General features: G+C 36.8%; 1 protein-coding gene across 2 annotated transcripts in view; it reads right to left on the bottom strand.

Moving 5' to 3' along the window:
* The window catches only part of LOC139116957 (dynein axonemal heavy chain 6-like), a 56149-nt gene that overhangs the window by 5524 nt on the left and 38400 nt on the right, over positions 1 to 12225 (bottom strand). For both annotated transcript variants that reach the window (XM_070679708.1, XM_070679709.1), the window contains exons 49-65: positions 11607 to 11792; positions 10950 to 11122; positions 10295 to 10475; positions 9581 to 9994; positions 9131 to 9277; positions 8179 to 8352; positions 7500 to 7784; positions 6712 to 6952; positions 6447 to 6547; positions 5983 to 6087; positions 5477 to 5591; positions 4520 to 4641; positions 3550 to 3720; positions 3114 to 3200; positions 2138 to 2323; positions 1506 to 1566; positions 975 to 1138 (exon numbers count right to left, since the gene is read on the bottom strand). In XM_070679708.1, the coding sequence (XP_070535809.1) occupies positions 975 to 1138; positions 1506 to 1566; positions 2138 to 2323; positions 3114 to 3200; positions 3550 to 3720; positions 4520 to 4641; positions 5477 to 5591; positions 5983 to 6087; positions 6447 to 6547; positions 6712 to 6952; positions 7500 to 7784; positions 8179 to 8352; positions 9131 to 9277; positions 9581 to 9994; positions 10295 to 10475; positions 10950 to 11122; positions 11607 to 11792 (2913 nt within the window). The remainder of the gene's footprint in view (positions 1 to 974; positions 1139 to 1505; positions 1567 to 2137; positions 2324 to 3113; positions 3201 to 3549; positions 3721 to 4519; positions 4642 to 5476; positions 5592 to 5982; positions 6088 to 6446; positions 6548 to 6711; positions 6953 to 7499; positions 7785 to 8178; positions 8353 to 9130; positions 9278 to 9580; positions 9995 to 10294; positions 10476 to 10949; positions 11123 to 11606; positions 11793 to 12225) is intronic.

Raw genomic sequence — 12225 nt, 5'->3', positions numbered from 1 at the left:
ATTGCATGCTGATCATTGTATTCAATGGATACAATTTCTACCTATTATGAAATTGACAATGATTTCATCAAATAAATTGCTGGATTTTGGATCAAGATCATACACCCTAATTTAAAATTAAAGAAAACTGGCAAAAAGCAAAGTGACCAAATATAAATATTATACTAATGAATGAGTAATTTTTTCACTGGAAATCTACAAATTTAATAAATGAGTAAAGGAATTTGACTTTGATCATGACAATGCAATACTAACTGATTAAAACTGAAATCAATTTAAAATAATTCGCAAATTACTATTGAATAATCTAATACTGATATTAATTTGAACTTTATTCATGCTTAGATTTAATATGGAAAACAGTACATGCAAATTTAATTGAAAATTTAAAAATAAACAGATTATTTAATATAAACATACATAAGGTGGTGACATCATGATATGAAATTGACGCATTAATAACGGAAATCAACGTAGACAACAGTGAAATCAGTTTCACATACAAGAAGTGGCGCCATAAACATATAAACCTATTTATAAGCAAATTACGATACTCAGCAATTTAATCTGATAAGCTTTGATTTAAATTTGTTGGCATTTCAGCTCCCTTGCGACTTTGCGTAACATTTCAACATGCAAGACAACTTTCACTTTTAATAACATAATTTTTATGGAAAAATCCAAGATAAAGGAGGTGTTCACATAGTAAGTATTGGATGCACTGAATATCAACGAACCATAATTTTGAACACTTGTGAGAAGTTCAAGATTACTGTGATAAAAGCTAAACATCTGGTACATAATTCACCATAACTATCAGTATAATCATATTTCATTACATGGGAACAAAATGAGTTTGATTTCCATTTTCCATTGGTAAAAACATGAAAATCTAAATTACTGCTCATTTGATATTCTCATATGATAAAATTTGTCACAAAGTAGTTTCTCTCTGTTGTTGTATGATTTCTTACCTCTTTGTCAGCCTCCATGGTTTCACCAAAGCCAAGGTGTTGTTGCTGAACGGCCACCTCATGCTGATCCCGGTAGTACGGCAGCACATTGAAGCGGAAACTCAGGGCATCTATGGGCAGGTTGTATTTACGGGCGTGGTTCTGTAACGTACCAGTCAGGAAACCTGCAATAGAGTGGTGACAATTTTACGTTGCTATCTTGCCAACCCTTTCACCACTATGGTTTGGTCCAAACCCACTGTTATCAATGGTGAGTGTGGACCTGACTACAGCAGATTTGGGGTGAACAAGTTAAAAGCCAAACAGAAAGAACTTTAACTGATGATTTCTGAGTATCTGACTATGATGATCTCGAGAGACGTCAATTACAGAATGATGAAATTTTGAAACCATACTTCTCAAATACAAAATATTTTACTGCAATAATTCGCTATGTTAGACAATCAAAGGACAGTATACCTACACTGTGCAATATGGCTAATACCATACATATAGCTAAACTCATGAAAAAGTTCAGACATTTTGATTTACCTTGTGGAAAGTAGAATCCTGACAGCCAGAAAGATTTTGGTAGACCGTGTGTAATCCAGTGCTACAAATGAAACAAGAAATATATACGTTGATATTTATATACTGCACTTCACAAAAAATCTAACATAAATTTTCTGTGTTTGGTATTTTGCGCATGTAAGGAATAAACAAGGAAGTTAATTTGATCCCATCCCAGTATAAAATATGATATGTGTCATGTAAACTTTATTACTTTAACTGAACAGCTCACAAGGACTGGTTAACAGTATTTGTGACTTGTATATCTGAGAGAGGAGAAATATTTATGAACAACACAATTCTGGGAAGAATTTTCCTTTGAAGATGGTATGTTAATCCATTTGGTCCGCACAATGGTCCTACTAAACTCTAGAAAATGATGAGGTCAAAGCAAGCTATGATGTGAAAATGGTTTACTGCTTTACCCATTCAATAAAATTTCAACAAGGCATACTTGAGAATAACATCCCTATTTTGTTTCTTTCAAGTTTAATTTTGCGAAACAAAACAAAAACAGAAGAGTAATACCATTTTTTGGCCCTAAAAAAAATAGGATAACCATCATAAAAAGAAATGGTTTTCACATGCATCAGAATTTTGTGATAGCAACTCACGTTGATAAATCCGACTCTGAGAACCAGATCTTTGACCCAGCCACTGAGTGGTTTCAATGATGGGTAGGCAGCGTTTGCCCACAAGGTAGGTACTTGGTTGATGAGAAAACTATTGTAAACTCTCTCCAGCTCCTCAGACATGACAACCAAACCTTTGATGGCTTTCTTGATTGTGTCCAGGGAACTCTAAAATGGGAAATGCAAAAATTAGAAAGAGAAATTATAAATTTCAAAAAGCTGAATATCGTTCATCATTGATATGTGTTTGGAAAGTTGGTTTGTATATCAGAATGCTTCATTCTTTGTTGTTTGCTTATTTGTTTATAGAATTATGTTCAATTTTTCATTAGGTCAGTGTGAGCACTGTTGTACATTCCATTTATTTTAGCTTTCATACCAATTTTTAATTCTCTCCCAAGCCTTCTTTTTTGTGTCAATATGACTGAGTCTGTCTATCTGTCTGTATGTCTGTCTTTGTCCATCTGTGTTCTGTTTGTCTTTGTTTGTGTCTATCTGTGTCTACCTGTCTGTCACAGCCAATCTGTCTAGCTGTCTGTCTTATCTGTTTGTGTCTGTCTGTATCTACCTGAGTCTCTGCCTATCTGTCTGTTTATCTAGCTGTATCTACGTCTGTCTGTCTGCATGTGTCTCTGCTCTATATCTGTCTATCTTTCTGTGTGTCTAGCTGTCTGTGTCTGTCTATCTACCTGCCTATGTCTGTCTCTACCTAGCTATCTGTGTCTGTCTACCTGTCTGTGTGTCTGCCTGTAACTGTCTCTCCCTGCCTTTTGCTTCTTCTGAGAACACATAATTCTTATTCACGAGAGAACTGCAAATAAAACTGGTATCACATCAACATCAATCCCACATAGTGGCCTGTAAACCTTTACAGTCAAGTTTGACTGAGAACTAACGGTAACATTCCATGGAAACTGCATGATCAGAGGGCTGTAGTTGAGGCAAAGATTTCACTCACCTTAATGACTTTCAACAATTTGTTGAAACGTTCAACCTCCTGAGTCAGTACCGTGGTCAAGGAGTTAACACGGCCTTTGTCATCAGGCTGTGAGCAAAGACAAAAAGTTATGAAGAAGAGTGTTATAGGACAAATACGGTATTTTTGTTTCATTTTGAAGTTTCCCAATAAGAGGGTAATAAGAATCCAGCAGTGACTTTCAATTTCTTATTCAAGATTGAAGACATGTCTGAGGCTTATTACCATTTTATTTCTTTGAATCAAATTCTTGACTAATCAAAACACTGCAAACTGACCAAAGGGCGGATGTCCACCAGGCAGAATTCAATTCACAGACCTGAATGATTCAGCTGGTATTTAGTTTTTAGAGATGATACCTCAGCCTAGAATAAAATATTGCATATTACTTTCATTTTGAAAGAAAGCATTGCCTTACTTTGAACATTTCCCGGTTTGCCTCTTCAATGTCCAGCTTGTCTGGTAATTTTTCTAAAATGCTATCGGCTAATTCGAAGACAATTTCATCGCTAGTCTTGCCGCTTCCCCCGCCAGCCATACGGGGCTGTACATCCAAGATTGTATACAGAAGGGAATTGGTTTCTTGGATCTGCAAGTAAAGACAGAAAGTGAGAAAATGCTGGATAACGTTGTCAATATTATGTATATATATCAATCCACTGAGAGCTGTTGTCATGGTTTTCTGTACATTATTTGTAGAGTTTCGAGTAAACAACTCTAGTATGACTTCTCTTGGTTCTATTAACCCACTGATGAAAAAAATAAGTTCTTTGCATAGTGTGTACAAAAAAAAATGGGGCCGGAGTCTTCACTTTTGGCCCTCATTGGTAACCAAGGAGACAGGTGAAAGTTGTCTTTCTTTCTGCAAACAGTATTGTCTCATTGTCTCTTGCAAAAAGTTTTACACCACCAAAAAAAAGAAAAGGAAACTGTCTTCTTGAACGCAAATCAAAATTTCACAATACAAAACAACTGCAAATTAAGATATGAATATTCACACTGACCCCTCAACTTTCAATCCTTCCACTAATCACCATGGTTTGGCTCAAACCTACTGTTTTTTAACCCTTTGAGCACCAAAGTCAATTTTTGTCTCGTTGTATAAAATATAACCAACTCAAATTTTTTTTCAGATTTTTGCCAAAATTTTGATAAAAAACTGTAGCCCATGAAATGGTGATGTCCATCAGGTTCAAAATTATCAAAAATAATTAGAGAAAATTTCATAATGATTGGTAAAATGTTGCACAAAAATTTTGGTGGGAAAATTTATGGCACTCAGAGGGTTAACAATGGACCCCTTGTAAGGAGTAACAGAAGTCAACTAGTTGAAATTGCTTGAAGTTCTCTTAAAACAGAAAGAATGAAAAAACCTTTTCCACACATACCTGGAAGGCTAAGTTTGCATTTTCGTGCATTCCAAAGATTTCTGGTTCATCAATGATTGGTAACTGTTCAATATATTGCTGGTATTCTTTGAGTGTGTCATACAGGGGACAGTAGTAAATTCCTACAATAGAAAAATAACAAGAATCAAGCCTCATTGAAATATTAACGATGGATAGCTTGCCACTGTTTGGACAGTCATTTTGCAGAAGAAGGAAATTTTTTACAAGAAATTTTAGAACATTTCCATTTAATCAGATAATATTTGTTTGCACTTTTAAATCTTTCAATTTCATCACTCTTTCACAGCAACTCTAGTATTTTACTTTCTGCTCTATTTACATTCAGTCACACCGTACGTCGCACTACTTGTATCAAAATTTTTGTAACTTCAGTATTCCTCAACAATTCTGCCACATGCAAAGTAAATTCCAACCACAACAGATGCATGTGAATTGAGACTACTAATGTACAGGTGGCGTGAAAGTTTCCAATATGAAGTTCATCACACATCTTGAAGCAGAAGGTTTTTAACCATTCATTTTCATAATCAAAGGGGTTACTGGGCAAAATTTGGGATATGAGAAACAGATCACCTGAAATTTTATACCCATGTTTGAAATTCAAAATGGCTGCCATCACTGTTTTACCTCTATGCGGAAAAATCGGGGGGGAAAAAACATTGAATTTTTACCAAAAAAAAGCATTGAAAGCTTCATTTACCAGATTGGCTTCAAGTAAGTCTATATAAGAAGCAGACCAGAAAAGCATTGTTACTGGATTTTCACAGAAACCATCCCTGTGGTGCATTCTACTTGTAATCATAGGTTCTGATGGCAGCGTACAGCACCACTGTGCTTTCAAATAAACATTACAGAATTCTAGCCGTGCTGACACAGTCCTCCTTCCTGGAGGACTTTGATGAGAGAAGAGATAGTGGAAACGTCTGATTTACTCACCTGAATCTGAGTATTTGTAGCCCTCATCTAGTGTGTGGGGTGCAAAGAATCTCTTGAGGATGGTTCGAAGACATCTCTGATCCCAAGCATCGGTTACACGACCGCCGTATGTAATCTGTGAACAAATCAAAGCAAGAATGCTTACCACTGTCTTTCAGAATTGTGTTCAAATTTATGACAAGATTGCACGACATATGTCTCGCGCTAAATTTTCAATCCTCTTTTATGGCCTGAAGGACTACTAATCCAACAGTGTAGAACAATGAAGAACTCCACAGAAAGGATATGTATGGCTATACTCTACCGCAAAGTAACAAATGAATACTTTGTTTTGCTTAATGAGATACGATATACCGTTTTGTAAAATAAACTGGAAAAGTTATTATCTGTAAATTCCAATGTCTTTAAATTCAAAAGAAAACTCCGCAAAAATTAATAGAAATTTCAAATTTGTTGCGACATACTTTCCAAGTGGACTGCCAACAAACTGAATGTCCATAGCTTACCTCTCCAGTAATGTATTCCAATGCATCCCATGGAATTTCTCCATCAGCACAGTACATCTTTAGGTTTTCCAGGGCACATTCCCTGTCACTGTCATTGAACTCATACTGTGGGGGGAAAAATTATCACTAGTTTACTTTTTGGTTATTTTACACATTGTCTTAGAGAACATGTCATCATTTACAAAGCCCTAGCTACTCAACATGCCAGCCACAACCATATATTTCTAAGATTTCCACTCCTCACTTAACCCTTTGCACCCTGACCCCCTGGTGACCTATGACATCAGGCGGACATTTTTGTTTCTGAGCCGAGTTCAAAGGGTTAAAACAGTATAAGAAATTCTGAAGCCTTATAATAAAGAAAATTCCACCAGAACAGCTTAACTAGTATATGATGATATGTTCAACACATTCCTGCAAAGTCTTCTTGCCTGCACAATGTTAAATATTGCTATTTTTCTAACCTTAATATTCCAGCCTAGGGGTCCGAACTTCTTTCTTTCCTGGATAATGGCATGGAAGAAGCATAAACCGAAAATCATCTTACGCCAATTCATTCCAAGAACTGAAACAGAATTAATAATGTTCAGTGAAGTGTTTTTAAAAATGCATACTGCAAATTATAATATCAATAGACTATCGCACAGTTGTTTGAAATTACCAGTCCGGTGATTAAAAATATGGACTGATGATTAAAGTGGGTGAGACATTGATGAGTGTAAGACTCACTGTGTTCTTCAAAGTATTGCTTTGTAAATTCACTGAAGGCTCTCCTGGTGTTTGCTCGGAGTCCCTTTGGAGGTTCATTGGTCACTTTGACGCTGTTCTGTAACACCGTCACTGGGAAGGACTTGGTCGGCATGGAGCTCAGGTACAGACGGAAGTCCTCGTGGAGTTTGGCTCCGGGCTCGGAGAACCCCTTGATGATGTTTTCCATGGACAACATCCAGGAGGCTGCAAGATGGCAATTCTGGAAGGGAGGAAAATGAGAAAACTTAGCAGTGACTTCTGGAATTGGAGTTTGTGGATGAAACAGCAAGGAACTGCACAAGCACCCTCACTGGCAGTGATCAAAAACAACAAATATGCATTCCTGTTCATTTCTTTGACACCGAGAAGTAGTAATTGATTTCCATGACTGCCTTTCATTGAGGCATGCAATTTGTTGTAACATTCACTCGAAACACAATCAGTGAATTTAAACTCATTTGTGTTTCAATCAAATTTTCTTGGATTTTTCTAACACACTACAGATCAAAATGCCGGGCAAAAAATCAAGATATAAACTAGATCAACTTTTCATCTGTACGATGATTGCTTTTTTCCCTGACTTAGATAGACCCTTTCACCACCATGGTTTGTCCCGAACCCATTATTATCAATAGTGGTTGTAGATCTGTCAACACGGAATTTGGGTGAACAGGTTAAAGTGAATGGAACCAGAACAGCAGGCATGGAAACACACCTCTGCAACACAAATCAATGAGTGGAGATTGAAATGGTTAACTTTCGCTCACCTGTAGGAAGACCCAATCACCATTCTTCACCGCCTCAGCGATCAGTTTCTCGGCGACAGGCCCCTGTCCCTGACCCAGTGAAATGGCCTGTATCCTGTCAATGTAGCCGCGTTCCTTGGCGAATCTCTGGAAGGCACCCATGGGATCGGATCCGGTGCTCAGCACAAAGACCAGCGGAGTGTTGGATGTCATGTCTTCATACAGGGACGCTAAGTCTGTGGGCGGATTCTCAATAAAGCTCTGGCCCAGGTTATTTTTGACAAAGTCGGTCACAGCAAAGACAACCTGCAGTGAATGGATTTAAAACCAGTCACTTGTCATTGCTTGTATGTTTGTTCACACCGTATTTACGGTATCAATACAAGAATTTTCAAAATTTATCCTACATACTTCCAGCACCTAGTTCAGGACGTTTTCTAAGAATGAGATATCTTGCTTTAATTTTGCTATTTCAGAAAGATATATACTAAAATTTATATTACGCTATTCATTTAAGGCTATATGATATGGACTTACATTACTCATTCAAGTAAATATGGCTGACATGGCTCTGTAACCATGCATGGATGTATGATTCAAGTAAATCTGGCCAACATGCCTCTTTGACAATATATGGATATATGCAAATTTGCACTGCACTGAGTAACCTTAAACTTGTTTTGTTCGTAAACCACTGTACCTTTTCTTCTTTGAAGCTTTTGATCATAATGAGTTTCTGGAAATCTGTTAGTCGAGTATTCCAGTGTCCTTTTATCTTGTTCTCATCTTCAGGTGTGGGTTCTTCGTCTTCTTTTGGTGGTTCATAGACTGGTTCTGGGCCGTAGCCTTCATAGGTGTCTGGATTCAGTTTGATCTGTTATGTGTGGATATTTTTGAGAGAGAAAGTGACAGTTTGAAAGAGAGAGCAAGAGAGAGACAGAGACAGAGTTGGAGAGAGAGAGAGTGAGACAGAGGGGGTTAAAGAAATAGAAACATTTCATGAAATCTTTTCATCAGAGACAGAAATTGAATAACGTACTCTAATCTTGCCTTGGAACATGCTTACAACATACCGTATTTAACGTACTACATATGCAAATTGGGCACACTTTTTCAGACGCTCAAATTTTTTTAATGCTTTTCTGATCTGCTGCCTGTGTCAACTGATTTGAATTCTGTTGAGTAAATAAAGTTGCCACCATCTTGTTTTCAGGGGAAAAACTGCACATATAATATTTCCCTTTTTTAGAGTTAATCATATGTAATTGCAATTTTGAATTTCAAATAATGGCAAATTTTAGGTTATCTGTTTCTCAAATCACAAACTTTGCATGGTGACCCTGAATTTCATTCATGATAATGATAGAGAAGTAGCTATGAAATGGCTCAACCCATGAGCGAGGAAGATCAAATTTCCTATCAAGAAAGACTTGCTTCTTGGAACCATACTATTTGGGTGAGATCCATTTTCAAGTGCATGTGAAAGCTGGATCAAACCTGTCAAGCCAGTCTTAAACTACTTTAAAAATTCATGTTGTCTTTGAGTAATTCATGATAAATGATCCCAACATCACATGGCATTGTTTTTGTCAATAAAGTTTATTTTTTATAAACATTTCATGTCATGTTTGAGAGAACAACTGTTGTGTTACCTCTACATCTCCCATTTTGCACCATACTGGTGTGACTAGTACTTCTTTGGTGATGTTTTTGAATATTGGTACCGAGTCATGCAAATCACACGATGCCTTCCACTGTGAATCTGACACCCACTCTACTTCTGGTTTTGGTGGATACACCTGGAATGATACAAATATGGTTTATAGGAAAAATAAATTTCAAATTTAGTATTTCCTGATAAGTTTTTTGACAAGATTACAAGTGGTCTCCGTAAAAGAGAGCATCAAAATAGAAAATAGAAAGTTGTAAGCAAAGTTGCAAGCTCTCCAGCTCATAGCATGCGACATAATGTTCAGCTGATAATCATGTGACCTCCCTGACCAATAGGCCAGGAGCATAAGCTGCATATCAAATTTTATGCAAATGTTAAAGTCACATGGTTAACTTTCAGCCAATGAGCACACACATGACATGAAACACACCTTATCCAAAACAGTAGCTCCTCTCAGGAAATAATTCCATTCCAGATCGTTGATCTTCTCTTCCAGTCTCATGATGTCACCACACAGCATGAATGAGAACACCAGCTTGTGGGCCTCGAAGAGACCCCGGGCGACGTTGGAGTAGATCGTGATTGTTGTCTTATCGAGCAAGATTTGAAGCCTGACCTGCAAATCATCGTTTTTCTCGCTAGTTTCGATTGTGTTGTTGAACAGCTGCTTGAAATACTTGAGTGAGTATTGATACATGGGATCAATCTCAGCTAGTGATGCCACCACAAAATACATGACTGACCCCCTAGATGCCACGGGACGATATTTCTCACGGGCAAGTGAGATTTTCTCCTCCGTGGTTTCTGCTTCAGCGAGACGTTTCTTAATGACGCCGGATGTAACCTAGAGAGATATGGTACGTAAGAAACGTTCATTATTCAACAATAACGTTCTCACTGTTCACAGAAATGGGTTATCATAAGTAACTCTAAAAATCTATTTATACTATGTTCAATTAAAAGTAACTTTTCCTCCTAGAGTACTGCACAATTCAAAAAAATTTTGTTTTGCCAAGATGCTGTCAGTTTTTAAATTTTTCAACTGAGGTTGATTTCAACAAAGGATAGGTTAAATGCACTTTAAAAAATGGCACTCAAATTCAAAACGTGATCATCATTAAAACCAGTGCTGGGCTGCTCTTACCTTAGACTCATTCAGGGTGTTGATAAGTTCCTCGTTGTCCAGAATATTGCCTTCTGAGTTGAAGAGCAAGTTCAAGATACGATCCTCAATGGCGTTCAGCTGGTTTTTGTCGGCATTGATCCTGACAATCAGTTGGTTTCTCTGCTCTTCCAAATCAGGTCTTTCAAGACGCACTACATCACTGTACAAATGCAAATAGAACGGTTGAAAATGTACGAAAGAGACCATCAGATGGCAGATCTTTATGCACATGAAATCGTAAATTTTCAGATTCCATATTTTTATATGTGGGAATGTTTGTTCATGTAAAATTCAAAGTTTTTGACAACTTCAGGACTTTGAGTAGAGTGTCTTCTTCTCTTCACTGTTGTCAATGGCACAGTTGGATGCATGAATGGGATAAAAGGTTTGGAGAGTTGACTTCTGAGGCTGGCATGACTCTTAACATTTTTGCAAAAGATATAACTGACATACATAGTCTATGGATTTTAATGAGACATCCGTGAATCAAAACAGTCTTCTTGGGAAACACTATGCATTCCTTGACACTTGGTGATTGATACAGAACAAGAATAGCATGTACAGTCATGTAACAAGAAATGCAAGGTAAATCTGCACTGCATGATGGGTATGCACCTCTGACCTGTGAACTCACCTCAACAACTGATCCTCGAGACCAGACTTTGTGACGGTGAAGTTGATGATGGTGACTTTGATGCAGATCTCTGGCAGGTAGTGAGGGTTTGCCATCTTTGTTGTCATGTAGAACTTGAAATTTTTATCGTAGTCAATGTCACTGTCACCAAGACGAATCAACAACCGTCCACCCTGACAAATTTGACAAAACATCAGTTTCAGAACTTATCTTTAACTGAATTCAAATATTGTCATACACATTATTTCTTGCACGTTGTCAAGAATATTTAATAATATAATTAACATACAAAGCTTGGTGATAGTTGGAACTTTTGATGTAGTTTCTGATATTTTTGTTAAATCTGCACAATATGCTTCACTGTACTACTATTAAAATCATACAAAAATGCCTAATGTTCGACTTGTATGTGTATGATGTCTAATGTCATATTGATAAATGGATTTTCTTCCGAACTATAATTCATTCGTCAACCATACAATTGCATATTATGCACAATGCTATGGTTTGTTCATGCCTGTAATTTGCATATCACATATTGTAGGGAGAAATATGGCAAAATATAATTTATTTTACAATACAGCAATATTTAAACCAATATCAAATATTACAGCCACTGTTTCTTGTACAAAACCCGGATATATCATTCATACTCACAGACATGAAAGTTTGTTTGAGGAGTATTGGCTCCAAGGCAGGGTCTAGGGTTTCTCCGACTTCTTCAAGCAAGACTGGCATACCCAGTCTGATGGCATTTTCTAAAGTTCTCAAGAAATTGGTGTCTGTCAACTTGATGATTTTGAGGCCGTTCTTCATCTCTCGATTACGGATCCAACGATTAGCCTACAGAGAAACCGTCAATAAAAATGAATTATTGGACTATTGATGTAATGATGAAAACTCTAATGCTATTGCAGCAATTTTAATTACATACAATATTTTTGTTTGCGATCAACGGGAACTTGTTACCAGCTGAATAGAGAAAAAGCTTAAAACAAACTTGTTTTGGCTCTCTTTAGATTGAATGACCCACAGCAATCTAGCAGAGGTTCTTAGGAATATTAACCCTTTGAGTGCTGTAATTTTTCCCGCCAAAATTTTAGTGCAACATTTTACCAATTTTTATGAATTTTTCTGTAATTTTTTGGATAATTTTGGACCAAAAGGATATCAAATGTCATTGGCTAAAGTTTTTTATCAAAATTTTGTCAAACTCTGAAAAAAAATGACCTTGGTATATTTCATTAGGGCGACAAAAATTGACTTTGGTGCTCAA

The sequence above is a fragment of the Ptychodera flava genome, chromosome 18 (genome assembly GCF_041260155.1).
Source record: "Ptychodera flava strain L36383 chromosome 18, AS_Pfla_20210202, whole genome shotgun sequence".
Classification (NCBI taxonomy): Eukaryota; Metazoa; Hemichordata; class Enteropneusta; family Ptychoderidae; genus Ptychodera; species Ptychodera flava.
This window is presented reverse-complemented; position numbering and strand designations above follow the sequence as displayed.